This window comes from Caloenas nicobarica, chromosome 6 (assembly GCF_036013445.1).
Source record: "Caloenas nicobarica isolate bCalNic1 chromosome 6, bCalNic1.hap1, whole genome shotgun sequence".
Taxonomy (NCBI): domain Eukaryota; kingdom Metazoa; phylum Chordata; class Aves; order Columbiformes; family Columbidae; genus Caloenas; species Caloenas nicobarica.
Genome location: NC_088250.1, coordinates 7,502,669 through 7,526,155, shown reverse-complemented (window position 1 = coordinate 7,526,155; position 23,487 = coordinate 7,502,669). Strand labels below are relative to the sequence as shown.

Below are 23,487 nucleotides of genomic sequence, written 5' to 3'. Positions count from 1 at the left end.
AACACATGTGACTTTCAGGGGAAGCTTGGTTTAAAAATGCTGGTTAGCTTTGAGAGTTTCACCTAAGTCTTCTGGTTCTTAAAATTTTTGTTGCTCCGGAGTGATTTTGCGATGACTTTGCCATCCCTGGGTGCTAACTGCTCTAATGCAAAGAAGATAGTGGTATAGAAATTCCTCTCCATTTAAGTTTTCGTGAAGTTCAGGGTCTTGCTTAAACACAAAAGGCATATTGATATAAAGTTAATATTCCTTTTAGAGGATGTTAATCTGTGTTACCTGAACACAAAGTCAAACTGTGAATGAGGCTATGTGAACTGCATATGTTAAAGCAGAAAGTGACTTTGAAACAAATATCCTTTAATGCCCACTTCAGGAAAAACACAGAGGCTGATTCTTCCACACAAGAGAAAAATAGAAGGCTTTAATATAAATATAAAATTTAAACTCACATTAGTGTATTACAAGTGGCAGATGGCTGAGAAGGTAGGATGGCTGAGATGGCTGTAAAAGACAGAAAAGATAAAAACAGGAGTCGCAGGCTAGGATTTCCAGTTGGAAAGAGTTTGAACTTAGGTCTGAGGAGTTGTTGCTCTTTCTTTCAGGACGAGTGTCCCATCACGAGGCACCCGTTGCAAGCTCTGTTTATTTGGTCAGTCCTTCAGAACAAGAAAGAGTTGTCTAAAGTCATTTGGGAGCAAGTAAGTTGAATTCTCCTTTATTCCTCTTTGCAAACAGCGGACTGATGTTCCTTTGGTTTGTAGGCTTTTGAAGGCTCTGGAGCCATTTACAAACTCAAAACTGCAAGAGATAATTGCTTAGATGGCTCTGTAAGTAGGTTTGGTATTACCCATGTTATGTTTGGGTGTGGATTTCATACTTTCCTAATGTCATGTGAGTCAGCAGTCCAGCTGGCATTTGCCTGTAGCACTACGTTCATCTGTCCTCAAGCTTGGATGCTGAGTTCCCACCCATTCCGCAATATGGATGTGTCCCGATCCAAGGTCCTTGATTGAAATCCTGTCTAATCAAAATTAGAAATGGACATTTAGTGATAATTGTATCAAATAGATAAACCACGGGCTGTGTGAGGCTAATGCAGGCAAAGCTAATGGATGCTCCTGGCCACATTTGTCTTGGTGTCCAAAACTGAGTGTTTATTCCCTGCGCATGTAAATGTTTTGAATGGAAGGGACTAACAATCTCGGCAGTTCTGGATATACCCAACTGGTCCAGACTGGTGGACATAGAAAATGATAGTGTAGCCTGTGGCAGAGCAGGCCCTTTTATGAATCTTCAGCCAGAGAATAAAAGCTGAGATACAACTATTAAACACAAGAACTTTTCAGATTGATCTCAAAGTTATCACACCAGTACACTGATGCTTCTCTCTTTTTTTTTTTTTTTTTTCTCTCCTTTTTTGTGGAATTGCATCTTAATTTGCAAGTCTTGACTGGGAACTGAGCAGTTGCAAAAAAAAAAAAAAGGAATAACTTTTGAAGAATATGTCACATTCCCTTTGCAGAGGTTTTCGCGTGACTTAACTCTCTCTCCATAGACCAGAGGTTGCACTTTGGCAGCTCTCGGGGCCAGTAAGCTCCTGAAAAGCATGGCAAAGGTGAAGAATGATATAAATGCTGCTGGTGAGTCTGAGGAACTCGCTAATGAGTATGAGACAAGAGCGGTAGGTAAGTGCCTTCTTTAAGTCCTTCAGAAATCTAATAGAAGGGGTCAGGAAATTGTTTCCTTTCTTGGAACGTTAATTGTTTTAATGATCTCCAGGTCCGATATGTAGCAATGATTGCAATAGGGATGTTTTTATTTTGTGCACAAAAACAAACTGATAACCCTGTTTTTGTTCAGCAAAATGCAAGGCCAGATAATTCATTCAGTTCGCCTGAATTGCTGTTCAGAAATTCAGTATGATTTATAAAGAAAGAGAAATGGCATCTCTAAAGGAAGTAGAAAGCAAGCTTTATTTAGAAAACTGGATATCCAACATTGAATGCTTCCCTTTAATGTCAAAATGTGGTTTTACTACTTGGAAATCTCTTCCACACCATCTGTTCCTGGTAGAAACTGTGTGTCCTGTCTGAACAGTTTGCCTCAAAAAATGGGGGTGGAGATTGGTAGAGAATTTCTTCCATTGGGAAGAAAAGCTACCCAGCTTTAATAGCAAGGCTGGAGAAGGGTGCCCAGAAATAATAAGAATAGAGAATAAGAGAAGCTTTCTACATGAGTGCTGGTAATATTCAGGTTGAAAAGAGCCATCCTTCAAATTTGCAGGTGTGCTTTTGGGGACCGAGGATAAATTGCAGGTAAAAAAATGGATTGAATTAGTAAATTCTGAACTGCAAAATCATATACCTTCCTTATAGTAAGATGGCAAGCAATACTGTTGCTCATTGAGAATGCAGATATAGCTCAAGTTTTTCTTCTTCCTTTGTATGACCTTCAGTTTCTTCTACTGCAAGGATTGTCAGTAATTCAGATTTGAGCTCTGCATCTCATGGGCTAGAGTAACCAATAGTTTCTTATTTCATCAAGGTAATTGGTGCCAGGAGAGCAAAGGGATGTTGAGGTGGTGTGTGTGTGGTGCGTGGTTGGTTTTTTTTGGGACTTCCATTTTCTGGAGCAATAATGATGGCGTTTCCTCAGTGTCTAGTTATCCTGCAAATTATTCAGAGAAACATGCAAATGAAAGCCAGCATGGTTGACAGATAGCAGAACAGGCATTCATTTGCAGCATCCACAACTTACAAAGTTGAGTTTATCCATGGTGCACTCTGTGGAGCAGGACTTGGTATCACAGATACACCAACAGAACTGCCTTCAAATGGGAAACATCCAGAGCCGGAAATAGAAATAATTTTTCACTCTATGTGCATTGGTATTGGCAAAAAACTGTGGGCAGAATAAGATGCTTGTAGCTCTTCTAAAACAGCTATGTTCACTATGCATGTCCCAGTGAAAAAGCATGAGGTTCTGCCCTTGTTGTTCAACTCTAGTGTTAGGACTACTGTCATTAAGTCATTAGATTAGTGCTACATGAGTGAGAAAAGTTAAAACAAGCAGATATACTGAGTCATTTGAGTAGGAGGAGTTAGTATTCTTTTTTACCCAGTTTTTTAGTGCAGAACTCACTGCTGTGTCTGTGTGAGCTGATTCAATATTAGTTTTCCATCTAGACATGAATTCTGTACGAAAATTTAATACACCCAAGTGGGTTTGTAATACATGCAAGTGGTGTTGTAAAGCAATGCACATGTTGCTTTACCGTGCTGAAAATGTGGAAAGAGTCCTTGGATCTGCATGCTTTGATATTGTAAATGTTATACTTTGGAAATCACTGAAGACAATGGCATCCAAGTTGGTGGGAAATGGAGTTTGAGGTTGGAGCTCAGTGTGGGGCTGCCTCTTTCCTCCAGAGCTGTTCACCGAGTGCTACAGCAATGATGAAGATCTGGCTGAGCAGCTGCTGACTTATTCTTGTGAAGCCTGGGGAGGGAGCAACTGTCTGGAGCTGGCAGTGGAAGCCAAAGACCAGCAGTTCATTGCACAGCCAGGGGTGCAGGTAATGTCGGTGAAGACGGTGCAAAGATTACTGTAACTCTCGTGATCTGGGCAGCTTTAAAAGAAAAAAAAGAGTGAATATTCTTGCTGTGGAAATGCTACATCCACGTGAACAGCCTCAGACGCTGTCCTCGGGCAAGGTTTCCCAGCTCTGTGAGCACTGAGCTTTGCACGGCAGCAGCGTGGCTGCGTCCTGCAGCTCACTCACAGAACCAGCGTCTGCAGCGCTGGGAAATGCATCCCAGAGAGCACTGGCTGTGGCTGGTGGGGGACAAAACAGCAAATCAGCCACCTCCTAAGGCAGGAGGGGCGGACTAGATTTAGAGCTGTAAATTGTAAATGAACGAGATGATAAAGACTGCCTGAAGTGACTTCTCCCTTGGCACGACTCCTGTGTACGTATGGATGTATGGCCCAGCCTAAAGTGCCTTATAGATCTGGTCAAGTCCTGCTCAGCCTCACTTCTAACTCCTTGTCATGTAGATTGGAGGATGACTGGTCTAAGGAACCAGCACACTGTTACTGATGCAGAAAGTGTTCTGTATTGTTGAAATGGCTATCTCAGTTATTTGGATTGAAATATCAAAGTGTTTGTTGTTGTGTTGTCTTTTTTTTTTTTTTCTCCCCCTAAATCAAATGTTCTCTAATAGCATTCCTAGGTTATTTTGCTGCTGCTAGAACAAATGAGGTTATGTTGTTCTTCCCTGCAGAATTTCCTTTCCAAGCAGTGGTATGGAGAGATTTCAAGAGATACTAAGAACTGGAAGATTATACTGTGTCTATTCTTTTTCCCTTTAATTGGCTGTGGTTTCATCTCATTCAGGTAATCAACTAGTTTCTCATTAGTAGAAGTATAGCAAGTCAATTACTCATAGAATCATAGGGCAATTCAGGCTGGAAGGGACCTCTGGAGATCATCCAGTCCAACCCCCTGCTCTTAAAGCTGGGTCAGCTGGAGCAGATTGCCAAGGACTGTCCCAGTGGTGTTTGAGTGTTTCCAAGGACAGAAGCTCCACAGCCACTCTGGAAACATGTTCCAGTGTTCAATCACTTTCTAATACAGATATTTAGTGGCTAAATGAGCTTTTGATAGATCCTGTCCTCACTGATCTGGAGTTAACGTGCTGATTAACATGTGTGCCTGAAGTCAGTGGATGCAGGAGGGCATTACCTTTGAAGTAATGTCCTGTGCTAGACTTTGTACCTCTCAAATTTTCACTTTGACAAATAGCACGAACATTTCCAGGTATAACAACTGTGCTTTGAGACCTTATCCTTCTCTTAATTCCTCAGGAAAAAGCCTGTGGAGAAAACTAAGAAACTCTTCTTGTATTATGTGTCTTTCTTCACCTCACCCTTTGTGGTCTTCTCCTGGAATGTCATCTTCTACATCGCTTTCCTGTTGCTCTTCGCCTACGTGTTGCTTATGGATTTCCAGAAGGAACCTACGGTCCTGGAGATAATCCTTTACGTGCTGGTCTTCATTCTACTTTGTGATGAAGTGAGACAAGTAGGCAGCGCTTGCAAGCCAAAAACGTTTAGTGCTAGGTTAAAAGCCTTGTGGTTTTTCCCCTCCTAGTAGTGCAAGGCAATGCAGGCTGCTTCTGTGTTACAGCAAAACGCCATCTCGGTAGATATGTTCAGGCAAATCAAGGCACAATGGATATTTGGTGGTGGTTTTTTTCCCTGGTGTTTCATTCCTACTTATACCCCGATACCTGCAGTGTCCATGCACTAACAGGAATGTGTATTGACTTTGAGGCTGTGTAGATAAGATGATGCCAGTGGAGATATTTCTCAGGAACGGTTGCCTTGGGGTTGCCCAAGCAGTTGAGAATGGGTTAGATTAAACACATTTATCTGGACACATATCTCTAGATCAAGTGATTCCTGCCTCTATTCTCCGCATCCCACCCTTATTTCCTTTACCAATGAGCAACATACCGTTATGCATTTCTGTTTATTTTTCCATCATAAATACAGGTTTTGCTAGTTTCACATAGTCTCAAAGAGCAGCTTTGGACTGCCTGCATTGCTTGTGCTGGTGTGGGACTGTCTTTACAGCCAGCCGCATAGTCGATATTCTTCTCACTTTGTATGTTGGGGACATACGAAATATGTTGGCTTTCAGGCAAGCTGGTTTCTACCAGTCAGTGTTCAGAGCAGTGGGAAGATGCTGAGGAAATTTTAAGAGAAATGAGCATGTGGTTTCAGCACGGTGTTGGATCCTGAGTGTCCTGTCAGGCGTTGGTCTCCACATGGTGTGTGTGGGTGATGTGCTGGATCAGACCACCCTGCAACGACATGTCTTAAATGAGCTCAAATGACATGGCCAAGTGTTGCTGTTACTGTGCTTAACTTGCTGTGTCGTCTTTTTCCTTTCTAATAGTCGAGCTGGTTACCCTCTTTAAGGCAACTTTACTTGCTAAGCAAAATGGGGGAATTGTAAAAGACTCCATTGCAATAAAAACACTAATGGAGTGTTTGTTTCTGCTGATTTAGGTTCTGTTGTCTCTGGACCTGTTGTTGCACTTTCTGTGTCTACCCAGCAAAAGTCCTGGTAAAAGCCGTAGGGATTGAAACCTTTTTTCCTACCGATGTCTCTATTTTTCACTACCCTGAGCAGGTGGAACAGCATCAGATCCCAGTAATCCCATTAACAGCTGGTGGTCAGACTGTACCAGTTTGACTGTGGGAGTGGAGGCAGCTAAAACTGAGACTTTATTATAAGATTTAAAGTTATCTTAAGCCACTGTCCTGGCTTCAAACCTCTTTTGCTAAGGAGAACACAGAGCAGTGTCCCAGTCTTCTAAGCTTCTCAAGAAACTTTTTCCTTGGCTTCCTCTAAGAGAAACTGGGTGTGCATTGGTCTAACTCTGCAGTCAGAATAGTATCTGTGTCCTTAATATTAAAAAAAGGGGGATGTCTCAGGTTGTTTTTATTTCAAAGGAAAAGAAAGAATAACATTGCCTGAGGTCCCACTGTAACTGCTGCAGTCAGATGATAACTAGTTTTGGGGATAAATCAGCCCTCTGATTAGCGTGGTGTGTTTGTGGAGATGACAGCTACAAAAACTTGTTCCAAATTTAAAGCAGAATGTTTCTCTGCACAGGAGAACTGAACTGTATCTGAGCCATAAGGCACTGGCTTAAGCATCTTCTAACTTCTGATGGTCCTAGGGATTTTTAACTATCCGGAGCTACTTTCTGATATCCCGTTTAGAGCTGTCATGGCAATAGTGAAATTGGACATGTCTTTTTCCTGCTATCTTCTTAGCCGCATGGATGTAGCCTCTAGCCAGGTGAGTGGGTGGACTTGTGGGGTGTACAGGAAAGCCCCCTTTTCTCAGAGAAGTAATCTGGACTTAACTTCCATGCACATTGTCTTAGCCATGGGACCTATTTGATATTTCAAGGACTGAACTGCACTGCAATTTCAGTTGTTCCCACCTGTTTACATGCATCTGCCTGTTTTCTCCCTTTCTGCTTTAGACCAAAATCTGTTTCCTTCCCTCCATTTGCAAATGTGCCCTTAATAGAAGAGGCACCAGGCTTAAACTTGCTGCATTTAATACAGCTGTAGTGCAGTGATATGCTTATTGCTTTGTGAAAGGCATTTGGACCGTATGCATCCAGTTGTTCTCGTAAAATGCTAATTCACTGTCATGTAGACAACTTATATCTGATGTAGGGAGTTATTAGGCAGAAGCAACCCAATGTCATGGGTGTCAGGACATCCTGTCCTCACTCAGTGCTCAGCCTTTGGTACCTTAAATAATAAGAATGTGTGGGTCCCAAGATCCTGCAATAGTGTCTGGTAATGTCTTGAGCCTGACACCCTTGTAGCTGCTGCATACTCACCTGTCCATCTTTAGCAATGTATCTCATCATGTGAAGCAAGTACAACAATTGCGTATTTAGAATAGCAAAGTGAGACTCTCTGTTCACAGGTCCTTCTGCATTTAGGCCAAAATTCCTCTCAACCTCTGTTTCCCTTTAAAATATGAAAGCAGAATTGCCTTCCTTGGATACGTCAGTTATAGAGAGATTCACTGATTACTGTATGAAGTTTTGATTATTTCAATCATAATTAAAAAGAACTATGATCGGGGACGCAATCTATTTCTTCAGGCCTGGCAGAGGTTTCTCCTGGTTAAGCTACTTGTCCTAATGAGTCACCTCTGACTTGGATCCAGAAGTTGGTTCTTGCACAAAGTTTGGATCCAAGCATGTTACCAGTCATACAGTTTGGGGAAAGGAAAGATTCTGACTAGACTTGCAATTCAGAAGTAGACAGATAATTAAAAGAATAAATCAAATCTGCATCTTTGATCAAAACCACGTGTGTGTAGCCAGGGACAGATTACCAAATGAGCTCTGTAAAGAAAGAGGAGCCAGAATTCTTCAGCTGCCCCAGAACAGTGACCCTCCTGCCTCCTTCTAGTGTTTCATGTGCTCTTAGTAGATCAAATCAAGACTACTTTGACCCATTTGGCAACAGTTCTGCTGGAGCTTACCATGATCTACCCTGAGGTCCCCTTGGCTCTTGTCAGGGATGTTTCTTCCTCTCCCCATGCACAAGCCCCTGTACGGTTGGGTTATGTCCTTTGAGCACAGTAACCCACGCTGTGGTGCCATGTTTGTGTCACCAGTGTGCTTAACTGGTCCCAGTGCAAGAGCATTAGTGTAGAACATCTGGACTGCAGGAGAAAATGTGTTAAGGAGCTCTAAACACAGAAAATCTTGACCCATAGTGCTATTAGAAGTTAGCAGTAAAAATATGTCGTCAGTGATTTCTGGTATTGCTGGATATATTAAACCTGCTTTTTTGGGGGAAATTAAAATAAATCTGAACTCTGGTGTACTTATTATGTGTGACAAAAAATTTAATTGGGTAAGGAAACAATCCTTACTGTTGCATTGGGTGGAATATTTACCTGTGAGGACATCCAGTGGGAAGAGATGAGGGGAGGATGGATGAGCTCCTGTGTCACTGGCCAGTGCTGTGAGGTGGTTACTTTCTGCTCTTTCTCCTTTCCAGTGGTACATGAATGGCAGTAAGTATTTCTCAGATCTATGGAATGTTATGGATACACTAGCAATCTTCTACTTCGTAGCAGGGATTGTGTTCAGGTGAGTCATATTTTTTTCTTCTGGCCATGTTATGGCTTTGCTTCCTTTCTGGGTTTTGACTACAACATGTAACTGGATTTTTGGGAAATTACATGTTTGTGATATTCCCTGTTATTTATGAAGGCCCCAGATACTGCCAAGTCTTGACTCTAAATCTTTATAAGCAAATAAAGAAGTTGAGCCTATCCCTAGAATCAGAGGTGGCTTTACTAAACTCAGATAGTTCTGGACTGGCAGGACAGCCCTTCTTAATACTTATGTTTGCATGAGCATGTTTACAAGAATATGGTTGAAATAGCCTTAGGTTTCATGACAGTGCCTTCAAGATTGACTGTATAGAGCATATCAGCCAAAGCTGCAAGATAGCTAATATCTTAGAGTCAGAAATTATTTGGGATTTTCCCTGGTTCCTATTATTGACTATTTAGAATGGTCATCTGGAGTCTTGAAGGTTCAGTGTGTTGTACTTAAGAGGACCATAATTGTACCTACAACAGTCTAACAGAATGTCATTAGCTCACATAAGCTGTTTTATGTGAATGAGTGAGTCAACAGGCGTGACAAAGAAATGATGGAAACACGTTTTACAGTGTAATTGTTCAGTCAACTGTAACTTAGTCCTTGTTGCCTCGGTGCAGCAGAGCGGTCATTGCACTGATGTTTTTGGAGGGCTGTGGTGATACCCAAAGGGACAAGATTTCCTTGCTGTTAATAGTTTTGTGGAGGAGAGGAGACACAGTGATGGTGTGGCTAAGATGGGAAGAGTGTAAACAGGTGTGCATTAACCATTTTTACCACCTGTCATCAGGTGGGAGAGGGCATGGGGCTCTGGGTAGCTGTGATCTATTTTCCAGTTACTCACTTTCCACTCCTCATTTCAGTGTTTCAGTGTATTTTTACATGATTTCTGCGTGCTTTACCCAACACTTGTCTTTATTTTCTTTTACTGTCTCCATCAGGCTTAACTCATCTGATGAAAGCTCTTGGTATTCTGGGAGAGTCATTTTCTGTTTGGACTACATAGTTTTTACTCTGAGGCTGATCCATATTTTCACAGTTAGCAGGAATCTAGGACCCAAAATTATTATGCTGCAGAGGATGGTAAGATTCTGGTAGCTATTCAAGAGAGTCTAAATAAATGATGTGATGCTTTGCTTTTTCCTCAAGAGTGAAAATCGCCACGACTCTGATGATGGCAGCAAGTTCTCTCCTTAAATCTGCTAAACAGGATTAATTAAGATTTAAATAGGACCTAAGTAAGAGCAAGGCTTCTTTCTCTCCATCTACACAGGGAGAGAATGAAGATCAGGCTGAAGAACAGAAGAGGAAATTTGTTTCCTGGTAGCTTTTATCTTGCATGTCTCAAATATTTCAGTGGTATAGTCCATTGCTTCTGTTGCTCACATGAACATTCCCCAAACAAGACAGTGATGATAAATGCTATAGGAGGAGGATTTCTGTCTTCTACTGCATCCATCACACGAGTAACTGGAGAAGTGGGTGGCGAGGAGCCTCTTGTGGAGTGGCCTGGCTGGTTCTGTCCTTTGTAGCTGGAAGGGTTTTTTGCTGGCAGACTGGGAAATGTAACTGGAGGAGACTGGGATTCCATATAATACATATATGGATAATACAGGTGTGGCTTGCTGTAGATATGGGAATGAGGAGCATTGGAGAGCTGGAGTATGTCTGCTTCAATCTTCCTTCCAGTGATAACTCTGTGCACATCCATGCACATATATACTCCGAAGAAAAGAGATTTGAAGTGCACTCGACACAGGGAGCATTTGGGGAATGGCACTCAAAGTATATGTGAAGTGAATATGCTAGGTGCTCTTAGAAGTTTTCCCTGCATTTCTGCAGGAGTTGGCTTGTATTGTGCCTTTGCAAAGGAATGGCATATGTGGAATTTAAAAACCAGCTGTGTGGTGGCAATAGGAGTAACAGTGTGGTCTGCAGCTTATCCAGAAAACCTTTATTTTGTTTTGTACCACTGCTGCAAAGCTGAAGTCTAGAGATTACCTGGTCCTAGAGTGCCTTATGATATGGAAGCAACAACACAGGATTGTTTCCTGCACATCTTTCTCTTGTTTAGCCTATTTCAAAAGGGATGAACTTATGAGTATGCCAGTCTTCAGTTATCTGTATACTGTTTAGAGCCAGAAATTAATGAAACTGTTGGCCAGAGTGTCTGGACTTATAAACACTGGTTTGAAGCCACCAAGGGTGGTATTTTTCCGAAGCGGTGGCTGCTTTCATCTGACATTTGACTGTAAGGTCTGCAGCTACAGTCGTTGCATGAATAGTCTTTACATGTGGATCTGGCTTTGCGGGTGGACCCTGTCTGGTGCCAGGGGAAATCCTGTATTCTGAAATATGCCTTGGTTTTCTGGTTGCGTAAATATCTTTGAAGTTCCCTGAGTGAGAATGGTCAGTTACTTGTTTAGGTGTGTTGGTGACTGTAAAGTTATGAAGCAATGATCTGAAAACATGCATTGAAATGATATGAACTGTGTAGGCTTTTCTAATCTTTGTTCTTACTCAAATATCAAATCAGAGAGAAAAAAAAAAGGTGTGTAGAGGGAGCACTGACACGTTTGGTTGTTGTCCTGTTTCAGATGATAGATGTCTTCTTCTTCCTCTTCCTCTTTGCTGTGTGGATGGTGGCTTTTGGTGTGGCCAGGCAAGGCATCCTGAGGAAGAACGAGCACCGCTGGGAGTGGATATTTCGATCTGTTATCTATGAGCCATACCTGGCTATGTTTGGCCAGTACCCTGATGATGTTGACGGTATCTATTTTCTGTGGGAAGCTCTCCTGGGTGGGTGAAGGCTCTATCTTGTCCGTGGTTGTCCAGTCCCGTATTGAACTCTTTCCTCCAAGCAGTGATGAGGCCAATTTTTGTCTGATGGGGAGGTGGGGAAGGAGGGGACCACATGTATTGTGGTCAGTGGTAGCACCTGGGGCTGGACACAACAAAAAGAGGGGGAGAGGGCTCACTGTTTGCTCTCCTCTCCTGCTTTCTGAGGTACCACCTACAACTTTGACCGCTGCACCTTTTCTGGGAATGAGTCCAAGCCCTTGTGCGTGGAGCTGGATGCCAACAACCAACCGCGCTTTCCTGAGTGGATTACCATTCCCCTTGTCTGCATTTACATGCTCTCAACTAACATCCTTCTTGTGAACCTACTCGTGGCTATGTTTGGGTACGTAATTGAGGAGCGATCACTTGCTTGTGATCTCCGTATCGATTTCCCTCTGCGAAAGGGAATGAAGTCCTGGAAAACAATGGGAAGCCAGCCCTTGGATTCTGCCTGTGTGTTTTGCAGAGGATTTGCTGGGAGTAGTCCAAACAGGGTCCCCAGCTTGAAAAAGACCTCTCAAGTGGTGGGCAAAGGTGAACAAAGGCCAGATTATTCAGCATTTCTCACAGCAGACTGCTCAAAACTAGTACGATGTCCTGGCGATGGATTGCTGCCTGTCCTTTTACTGTTTTTCTGATCATCCTTTGCACACTGGGCTCAGTATGAATGCCTGTGGCTCACACGGGGCGGGAGCTGGGTCAGTGCTTTACAAGTGTGAGTTGCTGCACAACACACTTAGCTAGACTGAATAAAAGAGTTGTTATCACAGTCTTCTCACAACACACTGGCTTTTATTAACCAGAACTGCCATGTGGTGATGATGGGTGTGTTACTGCTCTGGTGGACCTGCTGTTTATTGTTTTGAGTTATACCACAGGCAATGGGCTGCATCTCCTTGGGACATACAAAAGGACTTTGACTTGAAAAATGCCATCACCTCTGGTTTTATATGGTAATTTATCTGTTGGTGGGTCTACCAGTCAAGAGGTCTATTCTGGCATCTTGTAAGGTGTTACACCATGCAGATGGATCAGACATCTGCAACATGGTGCTAGTAACTGCTGACTGTATCGCATAGCCAGCACTCATTTGCAAAATAACAATAGTTGCTGTTGTGCACATTACCAAAGATATATTCACTGCATTGGGACCAACCAGAGCAAACCATAACTGGTCCTCAGGGGTAAGTTTCCTCCGTTTCTTCCAGACATGCCTGGTGTTTACACTGCAAGCTCTGACACAGAGTTGAGTTAACAATGGGAAGTCCTTAAATCAGATTTCTGGAGTGTATTGCTGTTCTGTCTCACATCCAACTTGTGAACAGAGTTGGATTGGTGCTGTGGCTCTGTTCTCCTTCCCAATCCTGCTGCTTTTCTGCTTTATACTCCCTGGCAGCCTAATAAAAATACTTACAAGCCCTGGGCATAATTCTTGAGGTCCACTACATTTGCTTTTGTGTGTTTAGATGGTACTTTGGCACTGACAAACTTGGCAGGAATTTGCTTTGGCAACAAGAATATTTACAGGGACTGCTGAGGACTCTTGGTTTGCATCAAGAGGATCTCTCTTCCAAATGCTAGTGCCAATTTTTACTGGCCTGAAGTGTGTTAGTGTGATGAGTTGGAAATGCCTCAGCTTTGGTATCTGCTCTGAACCTTTCTTCCTATGCAGTGCTGGACAGTCAGAAATGTGGCGGGTTTTTGGGTGGTTTTGGTTGGGGTTTGTGTTTTTGTGGTTTTTTTTTTTTTTTTTTTTTGGCAAAGCATCTATTGTACCTGAGTTTTCCTAACTTGCGTGGGACCTGGGGACAGAAGACAATGCTGACATTCCCTAGAAAGGGTGAAAACAATTCACATTAGTAAAGCAAAATATAGCAGCAAGCCAGTTCTACCCCAGAAGCATTTTATATTTGTTAGAACACTTATTTTAAAAGCACTTAATAGTTAATGCCCTGCTTTATACTGCTATGCCAGTAAAAACCTGTTTAGTGCCAGTTCAGCTTATTTTGTAGAAGGACCTGGCATGAATTCTCTATTGACACCCTTGGAGCTTTGCATTGGTCATTTTAACAACAGACTGAATTATTTGATCAAGCAGGAGCACTATACTGTACTGCACTCGGGAAGCCCAGTGGGCAAACAGCAATCCCAGATGTTTTTTTCTTGGTGCAGGTAGAAATGTGTGAACCTGTGATGGCTTCTCCTAAAGCCAGTGTATACATAGGCATTATGAAACATTGACATATACTATGTCTGTTAGACACTAGTCCAATCAGTCTCTCTTTGTTGTAATTACAGTTATATATAAATTTTTAAAAGGGAGAATCCAACTTTTTCTTTGTATCCAGTATGCAGTAGCTGAGAAGGATGAATATTGTATTTTAGATACTTCTGAAATTCAGGACTATATTTGTTCTAAAACAAAAGATAATTTCTACCAGGTGAAGGTTTTGGCTTATCTCATGCGAGGATCTGTTAGGATCTCAATACAGACATTTTGGAAACATCCATCTGCCATTTAACATAGCAACGAAAAGTCAGGCAGACTATGAGCTGTTTGCTCTTGTGGTTGTTACTTTGCTGGGTTTGCATAGTGCTTAGTACAGTAGGTTTGAAATCTCAGGGGCTTTTCATTTTTTTGTAAATTTTCTATTTTTAGGGTTGTGGGGTTTGGTTTGGTTTTGGGTGTTTTGGTTTTTTTTGCTTAGAAGTTAGCTGGTGAATTAATGAGAGACAGTATCTGGCAAAGCAGCATCCTGTTCTCATGTGTCTAAGCTGGAAGAACGTTGCCTAGAGGTAAGGTAGTGAAAGTATGTGGAATATTTTCTCCCTGTTCCTATTTTTTCCAGTTACTTGTAACTTCAGGGTGTGTGTGTGCGGGGGTGTGTTGGTGGTTTTTTTGTGTGTGTGGTTTTGGTTTTGTTTTGTGTTTGTGGTTTGTTTTTTTTTTTTTTTCCTCTGGTCTTAGTTCCTACTGTTTTCAAAGGTCTTTATAAAATAGAGAGTAAAACCAGTAAAAATTACCAGCTTCAGAATGACTTTGTGAAAACATATCCTGGTACAATACAGAGAAACTCTGTACTACTTGGCTCTGATGAAGTTCTTTGGTGAATAACTAATGCTGTATGTATTTTCTTTCTCTTTGCCTGTTAGTTACACGGTTGGATCAGTACAAGAGAACAATGACCAGGTGTGGAAGTTCCAGCGTTACTTCTTGGTCCAAGAATACTGCAGTCGTTTGACTATTCCCTTCCCTTTCGTCATCTTTGCCTACATCTTCATGGTGATGAGGAAATGTTTGAAATGCTGCTGTAAGAAAGAAAGTAGAGAGCCATCTATTTGTTGTGAGTAGGATTATTCTCTGTGGCATTGCAAATCTTCCATGTCATGTGGTGTGCTTAAGTCTCAGGCAGTTTGTGTTTTGGGAAATTTTCAAGGGCAGCGTAGACCTTGGAAGGAGGTGGCTGTACTGGAAATAAGGAGCAGCTCATTCGTGTTCTCCATCAAATGGAAACCCACTCTGTTGCTGGAAGTCTCTTCGATAAGATTCAAATCACAGCCACTGGCTGCCTCTCAGCCGTCATCTTCCTTCAGTACTCAAGGAGCATGTTCTCTGAGATATGGGGAATTGTATTCCTAACTCCTTGTGCTAAAAGTCCTGTTGAGCATTGTGGTGATCCCCACCCTTGAACAGCTTCAGTTTTAGTCTAGCTAGAGAGCTTTTGTGTTCTACCATGAGACCTGCTCTGCTTGAGTATTGTGTGGTTATCCAGTGTTTTCTTGTCCAAGCCATTTTGAGGCAGAATTACCTCATGTATGTACATCAGTTAAGCCTTCAAATTAATCTTCTTGGTTTAGGGCTTTCTGTGCTGCTTTCTAGCTTTGAAAGGGGATTTTTGTGTTGGAGTACTGAATAAACACATCCAGAGCCTGCAGCAACTGAAAGTCATCTTGATGATCTGCATAAAAAATGTTAACCATCCCATTTGTCATTAGCATCTGACAGTGCTTTTCTTCTGCACTACCCCCAGGTGGCAGAGATCCCTCATCTTGCCTGCTCTGAATGGTTTGGTAAAGCATACAAGAGGTTGCCTTAGTCTCTGCTTGCTGCTTTACCTTCTGGAATTGCATTTCTTTTTGTCCTTCCATTACAGTCTCCCAGCTAATACAGCTAGTAGATGCTAGGGCAACCCAGCAGAGCACAGTTGTCTTCAGAGGTTGTTCTGGTGAGTGACTGAAAGACAGCACAGTCTCCAGGCCCTCTGGGCATGGTCAGGTAGGCAACCTGCCTCAAAAATGCAGGAGTGGCTCAGTCAGTCCTCTACCTATTTCCACCTTATTTACTCTGTCAGAGGGCACAGGTGTGAATTGTTTTAACAAGCTTTTTCCACCAAAGAAGTGGGGCGTGTTTTTTCTTTTCTTTTCTTTTTTTTTTTAAGTGCCATCCAGAAGCAGATGAGAGAGGATAAATTGAGTTAATTGACAGATTTATTCCCATCCATCAGCAACCTGACTGTTGCCCTGCAGCACAGGTTGGAGTTGTTATTAGTTCAGGAAAAAGATGCCTGCTTTGGGGTATAAAATTCCCTACCGCTGACTAAATCATCCTAGCTGTCCAAATGGCTGTTTGATTTCCTTGCTGGGGAGGTTGTTTAACTGCAGATATTTCTGCCCAAGCGATGCACAGTTGATGTTGCAGTTCTAAAAGCAAATGAAAGAATTCATTAGAGCCGGAATATCATCGTGGTTGAGCTGGTGACAGGAACTGAGAACTGCACGGGGAAAGCACACTAATGTGTTGACCTTTGCAAAATCCTGGCTTCCCCACTTAACTCATAGAAATGGTTGGGATGTGGGTGCTTAAATGCCTGATGGTATCTGGGAGAACAACTGAGGCTCTGGGAGGTCAGAGGAGCACTGGGTGGACGAAATGGGACTTCAGTCATTTGCCAGCTGTGGGCTGCTTTTGTCTTGGCTAACTCTCTTTTAAAATTAAAATCCATGTGGTTTATGATGTCCTGTTGGAATAGGAAAAAATGCAGAAGTGTTGTCTTGGAGGACTTTGCCTCCGAGTCATTTGCTCTGTGTCACTCTTGAATTTACAGCATCAACAGGAGATGCTGTTTAGAGAAAACAATGCTTCGTCGTTTTGAAATCTTTTAGTGATGAGTCGTACAACGTGGTTCTTAACACATGTTACTCTTAATGATCCAAAATGGGATGATGTAGAAATAAAAGGAAAGCTCAAACCCAGGTAGGAGCTCTCTGCAATGTCCTAACCTGTCAAAGTGGCTGCCATTTCACAAAGCACATTAACCAAGACTCAAAACATTCCAGAAAGACTTTTGGAGCTTGTTGGGGGTTTTTTTGTTAATATTTTGGTTTTTTTAACCAACTCTGGTTGCCAGGAGCACACAGTAAAATGCATTAATGCCATGTTTGTCAGAGTAGTGCCACAGGTGAAAAGTGGGACTGCAAGTGCTCTGGTTGCAGCAAAGGGAATCATTAACCTCTGAATGCAAGCACTAATCTACTCTTTCTGTATCTTAGCATTGGAAAGACACATTCACTGAATCTAGTGTTGTTGGTTGTCTTCACACATATTTTCCAGGCTCAAAAAATGAGGACAATGAAATTCTGGCATGGGAAGCTGTCATGAAGGAAAATTACCTTGTTAAAGTCAATACCAAAGCAAACGATTCATCAGAAGAGTACGTCTGCCCTTCTTTGTCTTTGCTCTAGTAACTTTTTGTTGGATATTTTTAGCCAAGTTTTCAGCAGCTCTTAAGTGTTTACAAACTAGTGAGTAGATAAACAAACTCAGCATAAACATGCCTTTTATTTTTTGAGTAAAAAGGTGGCTTCTTTGTCAGCAGTTGCAGACTGTCTTCAGAAGTAGTTGATTGGGCTAATAAAATGCTGATGACAATATTGCAATGTTGTAATGGTATATTATGCACACAGCTGGGTAGATATATTAAACACACTTGTTCCAAATGCCTGTCACAGTATTTCTCAAATGATTGTACTTTGCCATACTTGAATCTTTCTATTTTTCCACCAGAGGAGAAAACGTTGTCTTCCTATCTTGTTTTGAGATCTCGTCGTGAAAGCGATGCTATAGCTGACTAGTTTTGCAACATTAGAGGTTTAGATTGGATATTAGGAAAAAATTCTTCCCAGGAAAAGTTGTCAGGCATTGGAACAGGCTGCCCAGCAAAGTGATTGAGTCACCATCCCTGGTGGTGTTTGGTGGAGGTATTTAAGACATGCAGACATGCTTAGGGATGTGGCTTAGTGGTGGACTTGGCAGTGCTAGATTCATGGTTGGACTCTGTGATCTTAAAGGCTTTTCCCCTCCTAAATGATTCTATGATTGTATAGTTAGTAGAGAATATTTGGTGTTAAACCTGGATTATCAAGTATTCCCTCAGCATCGGTCTGTATGGAGGTCTGTACTTACTAGTCCAAGTAGGAAAGACCTTTGGGGGAGGGTAAGATGCTATTTGGAATGATGGTATTTGGAGTTTGACTTATACTGCTCTTCTTTGACTGCCAGCTCAAGATAATTTGTCTTAGGGATCTGTCTCAGTGTTTACATAGTAATAGCATAAGAAGAGAAATATAAAGAAAGCTTAAAAGCAGCAACGGTAACCTGCTGTGTGATGGCTTAATTCTGTAGCTAGCTTTCCGCAGCTTGAGTATTTCCCTAAATCAAAAGGAAGAGCTGATAAGAATGGGCAGGAAAGACCAGACTTCCATGCCCCTCTGCTCCCACTGTGCACATTGCTGTCCACAAGTTAGTGGTTATGTTAAGACTACCTGGAGGGACTCAGTGTTGGACAAGAAGCCAAACAAACAAAACATTTTAAAAAAAAGCTTTTATCCTGAAAGCAGAAGTGCCTTGACAAGGAAAATAGAATAGCACAGCACTACTGGTAATTCGTATGTTAGTTCATATAATAGTAATAATAAAAGTGCCAAACGACATGCAGCCCTGCCTTCTTGGGAGGATGAAACGTTGGTGTTCCCAAGCAGGGGTGTCTGCAGACGATCTGGCTACACGCAGAGGGCCAGTCCTCTGGCAACTTCACACTCTAACTGCATTAGCCCTAGTGTTTGGCCAAAGATGAGGACCAGATCTCTTAGCTCCGGATAAACTTCTGCAAAGCAGTTTTGCAAAGAAGGGAGGGAAGTTAGCCAATGCTTTTTCTAATACCTGCACTCAGCTCGTTCTTCTGTGTCCTCTTTCTGTTTTCAGGATGGTGCATCGATTTAGACAACTGGATGCAAAGGTACTTGTGTTTGACCGCTCTGGGGGATGTGCTGCTATCTGGTAAAGCAGGTAGAGGTCCACAGGAAAAAAAGCATCACGGGGTCATGTGCAGTCTTTGTTGCTGTCACCAAGATCCCATTTTAATTGGGCTTTTTTAATGTGCTCTTTTGCACCTTTAATTCTATATGTAGCTTTATATTGTGCTGGAAAATGAAGTAGAAAGTTGCTTAGCATTGAAGTGTTTCTCAGTATTTTTTACTGGATGGAATAAAAGCAAAAATAACTTGTCATATAAAACTGCAATATTATGTGTAACAGGCCAATGAAACACTGATGGGAAGAAGGGGCATTGCACACTTAGAACATGCTTGAGAAGGGTATGCTCTGAGTTTAGCTTCTAGTGCTGAAGGCATGAGGTAGTTAATCCTACTTTTTTTTTTGTTGTTTAACCTCTGCATATAAAATTAAGTGGCAGTTCAGCTATATTGTGACAAGCCTGATGGTGCTTCATATAGCCCAGGCAACACCTGCTGGGTTAACAAAGGGTGCTCCGTGCATAGTGCAGGGTGGGAAGACCTTTAATTATGATTGAAATCACCGGTTCTCATCTGAGTCACAGAAACATCCTGTGTCAAAGCAATATAAAGCTAGCAAGCTACTAGAGAGCATATGGTTATCAGAATAGTCATACAAGTATACTTTTTATGACTGATACCGAAAAGACCTTTGCGATGGCTATTTTTTGAGGCTTGATTGAATTATGTATTTTGCTTTGAAGTAGGAAGTTGCTTTGGTATGAAGAACAGACTTTTCGGAAGTCCAAGGGTGAAAAGGCCCATATATACCTATTTGACAGCAATCAAAAGTAGTATTTATAGTTTAGATTGCAAAATAATAGCTTGTTTTCAATACCGAAATGGAAATGGTGAGTGCCCAAGTATGTGTCTAGTGATGCTTCTTTTGAAACTGAAAGTAAATACGGTAGCTTTAATTCTCTACTGAAAACTAAGACCCAAATTGTACCTCTTGTTCTGTGAGGGAATACCTTACAGCAGGCTGTTTTGTGTATTTATACCGTCAGCTTTGGTGGCAGAAATGTACTGAGGCCAGTGCTTAGAAGAGCAATGCCCCAGGGGTATCTCGTGGGCTTTCACTTGTCCTAAAAACAAGTCTAAGGATGTACCCAAGTCCTAGGTGTGAGCCCTGATCATGGAGTAAACTTTTCTTTAAACTTAATAAGGATGTCCCAAGGAATAGTGGACTTCAGTTAGGGCACAGGGAGGGTTTGAAGGCAGCGGTGTGTCAGGATGAACACTCCACAAAACTCGACTGATCTGCAGTCTTTGCTTTGAAGGAGCATGAGGAGATGGAGTATAGATGGGAACTTGTAGCTGCCGTGATATCTGCTTGTTAACTAGGTGAAATACACATGCAGTAGGGCTCAATGCATTAATTGCATTAACGAACTGTAATCGGGAGTGTCCTTTCAAGCACTATTGCATTTGATATAGTATTTGGAGAGGCAATTACTTGTTACTCATAATAGCATTTCTTTCCTGTGAAAAGCAATGTTAACGCTGCTTCATTTGCCACTGCAGTGTGACTACTGGATACAAAAACCAGTCAGTTATTGCTTTCAAAGTAGTGGCTGGTGTCCACAGGGTAACCAGGGAGGCAGGAGTTCAGATAAGGGATTTAATGCCTGTTGTTGCTGATGTTGTATAGTATTTTATAGGGTATTTTAAAGTATTTACTACTGCTTGCTTGTTTTATTCTTTTCCCTTCATTCTAAGCTATGATCATCTGTTGAAATTAGATTGACTTTGCATAAACAAAGCTGGGTTTTTTTTAATTTATTTTTTATTTTTAAGCTCTCTGATTTGAAAGGCCTTCTGAAAGAGATTTCCAGCAAAATCAAATGAATGCAGCTGAAATCCAAGAGCAGCTAGCTGAGCAGGGTAAGCTCTATTTAAATCCATTTTCTGACTTGAATAAGTTATCAGAATTTGTGATCTTAACTCGATATACCTCTGGAAGCAAAGTTAGTATTAACTATTGATGCTTCTTTTGGTGTTGTCTTATATTGGAAAAGAAAGAAGAGCTAAATTACATTCCTCATTTCTTTTGTTTTCTGAAATGTAGAATTTTCCATCTGATGTTTCTAACAATTTTAGGCATGGCTTAAAATATCTTGGTTTGCTCCTTTGCCTTTGAAAAACTGCGAATAACCCAAGGTTATTTTTGTTGTCTTTGTGCTGGAGGCCCCCTAGAAAATTAGGAGCTGCTGTGCTGGATCCTTTACAGTTGGTTCATTTTAACTCTGAATAACGTAAAAACCAAATAGAAAAGAAAGAATTGTGGGTAGGAATAAGATTTATTTTTCTGTTGTCAAAATAGGGCATTATGGTGGATTGCTATGGCCTTCCTGTGTCCTGTATGATAATGCGCAGAGTGAAGCGTTTACCTGAAGGCTCCAGAACTGCAGCTCAGTGTTTAGTCATGAGCTTCATTTTCCTTCTTCATCAAGTTCTGTGGAAAAACTGGATTGGAGCCACAGGTTCAGGTGGGATGTGAAAGCCAGGCATAATATTGGTGGACACAGAACTCCTGTCTTCATTAAAAACAGCAGGTTAAGAAGTGCAGCTGTTGACAAGGATAATCTGGAATGAGTTGATCAGCCTGAATGTTACAGCCTGGCTCCTTCTCCCATAGAGAAATTCTCTGCGAGACAACTCATTTGTGTATCAAACATTCCTGAATCAACTTTCTCACGATTTTGCACAGATAGCTTCATATTCACTTGACCTGAAGTTTAGTGTAGTTACGAATGACTCGCAGCCACCTAGTAAAATCTACAGGGCTCGCCAGTTACTGGGGTTTTTTCTTGGATGCAGTAAACTCCAGGTCACCTAGTGCTGGAGAATAATGGAACTCTGCAGGCCATCTAGTCCAACCTTGCTCAAAACAGTGCTGGCTCAGATCAAAGGTAGCTGCCGTTTGGCTGAAAAATAGGTTGCAGTTCAATAAGAACAGATGCAAATTTTACAGTTACCTGGGAATTACTGGCTACACAGGCACGAAATACTGGAAAATCTGATGAGGCAGCAGCTCTGCAGAAAAGTGTCTGAAATGAAATATTTAAATAGCTGGTGTTTTGTTGTCTCTGAGATTTGTGAGTCTTCCTGCTGCTTGTAGTACAGTGAATCCTCTGTAGGGTACAACATCCAGTGTTAGTATTAACCTTCGAGGAAGATGGAGTGGCTGGAGAGTGTTTGGAACTGTGACAAGAGGAACTGAAAGTCTTAACAAAAAAAAAAAGGAGTGAATGAATTAGTTAGCTAACCTGGGAAGGAAGATACATGTATATGATGGAGCTCATGGAAACGACCTCTTGTATATATAATCAGTGTCTTGAAAGGATGGAGTCCCTTTCCAGTTTACGCCTGGTAAACTATCTAGATGGCATCTCAGTTGTGATCAAACTGGTTTGCATGTGAGCTGTCCTGATTCTGAAGCTGAGCCTTGGCAGTCCACGCTACTAACGTCCTGGTGTGAATAGAGAGGTTAGTGTCTCACAGGAAGCAGATGTGTATATTGTGCTGCTTCATCTGAAAGGGAGTACTTGTATTTCTGCTGACCTTCTTCAATAGGAGATGCTCGACTGGCCATTCCAGGTACTTTGCATGCAGGTGTTTCTTTTGCTTTTGCTTCCTGATGAGTATCTCTGCTACTCTGCTAAGACACTGTGTTCTGCACGGGTGCTGCAAAGAGTTCCTTGGTCCCAAGTGTTGCACGAGACATCCAGTTTGCTGAGCTGATGTCATGAGGATGAAAGCAAAATGTTGAGGTGGGCTGGGATCTCTACTCTAAATTTTTTTCTTTTGCTCACACAGGTACTGATTCATCAAGAATAATTTCTCTGAGCTGGCAGTAACCACCAAGCACATGATAACTGATCCACAAGAGTCTCAGTGTCTCAGCAGGAATTTCCAGGATTTTTTTTTTTTAAATAAAACAGCTCTTTTTCCTTGTTGCAAGATGATGGTAAAGCATTAAGATGACTGTTTATCTCCTGGCAGGACTCCCACATTACCCACGCTCTCCTTTTTCCTCATCTCCCCTGATGTTCAATGGCAGCGATTAGTACTTGTCATTTGCTGTTAAATAGCACTCTTAATTCCAGGAGTTCTGCTGCTGCTGCCAAAATCACTTTGCTTTTCAATTTCACTCAAAGGGACCTGTTCATGAGTTTCCTTTAGCCACTAATTGCTTGTCTTAATAAATCAATCTCTCTTCCCTCTCCTTCGTGTAGTAGCCAGATCTAGCTTATTACTTGCATGGTCTGTCTGTCAGGCCTGCTGAGGTCTGTAATGTTGGTGTGCCAGAATGCGATGTATTGCAGCATCATCCCCAGGAAGAAGGATAGCCTTTGGTCCTACCATGCACCCACATCTCGGGCTCTACATGGACAGTGCGGACTTCTTCCCACCCTACCTGGAACTGTGCAGCAATGCAGATGCTTCAGCTGTTACAGCCCCACATGGGAGAGACTTAATTCATCCAGAAAGTGTTTCCAAAGGCCTTGTGTGCAGTCCTTGCTTGTTTCTTTAGTGGTAATTTGTATACTTGGAACACTGCAATTTGTTTAAC

At 41.9% G+C, this 23,487-nt stretch overlaps 1 protein-coding gene across 3 annotated transcripts in view; it reads left to right on the top strand.

The window, feature by feature from the left end:
• TRPM8 (transient receptor potential cation channel subfamily M member 8) overlaps positions 1 to 20,759 on the top strand; it is a 42,188-nt gene extending 21,429 nt beyond the window's left edge. For 2 of the 3 annotated variants that reach the window (XM_065637648.1, XM_065637646.1), the window contains exons 12-24: positions 603 to 698; positions 1,556 to 1,685; positions 3,426 to 3,571; positions 4,281 to 4,393; positions 4,864 to 5,080; positions 8,611 to 8,702; positions 9,662 to 9,803; positions 11,318 to 11,489; positions 11,727 to 11,904; positions 14,715 to 14,905; positions 17,173 to 17,272; positions 18,823 to 18,856; positions 20,709 to 20,759. In XM_065637648.1, the coding sequence (XP_065493720.1) occupies positions 603 to 698; positions 1,556 to 1,685; positions 3,426 to 3,571; positions 4,281 to 4,393; positions 4,864 to 5,080; positions 8,611 to 8,702; positions 9,662 to 9,803; positions 11,318 to 11,489; positions 11,727 to 11,904; positions 14,715 to 14,905; positions 17,173 to 17,272; positions 18,823 to 18,856; positions 20,709 to 20,759 (1,662 nt within the window). The remainder of the gene's footprint in view (positions 1 to 602; positions 699 to 1,555; positions 1,686 to 3,425; positions 3,572 to 4,280; positions 4,394 to 4,863; positions 5,081 to 8,610; positions 8,703 to 9,661; positions 9,804 to 11,317; positions 11,490 to 11,726; positions 11,905 to 14,714; positions 14,906 to 17,172; positions 17,273 to 18,822; positions 18,857 to 20,708) is intronic. The other variant, XM_065637647.1, reaches the window with a different exon arrangement.
• Positions 20,760 to 23,487: the final 2,728 nt, after the last annotated feature.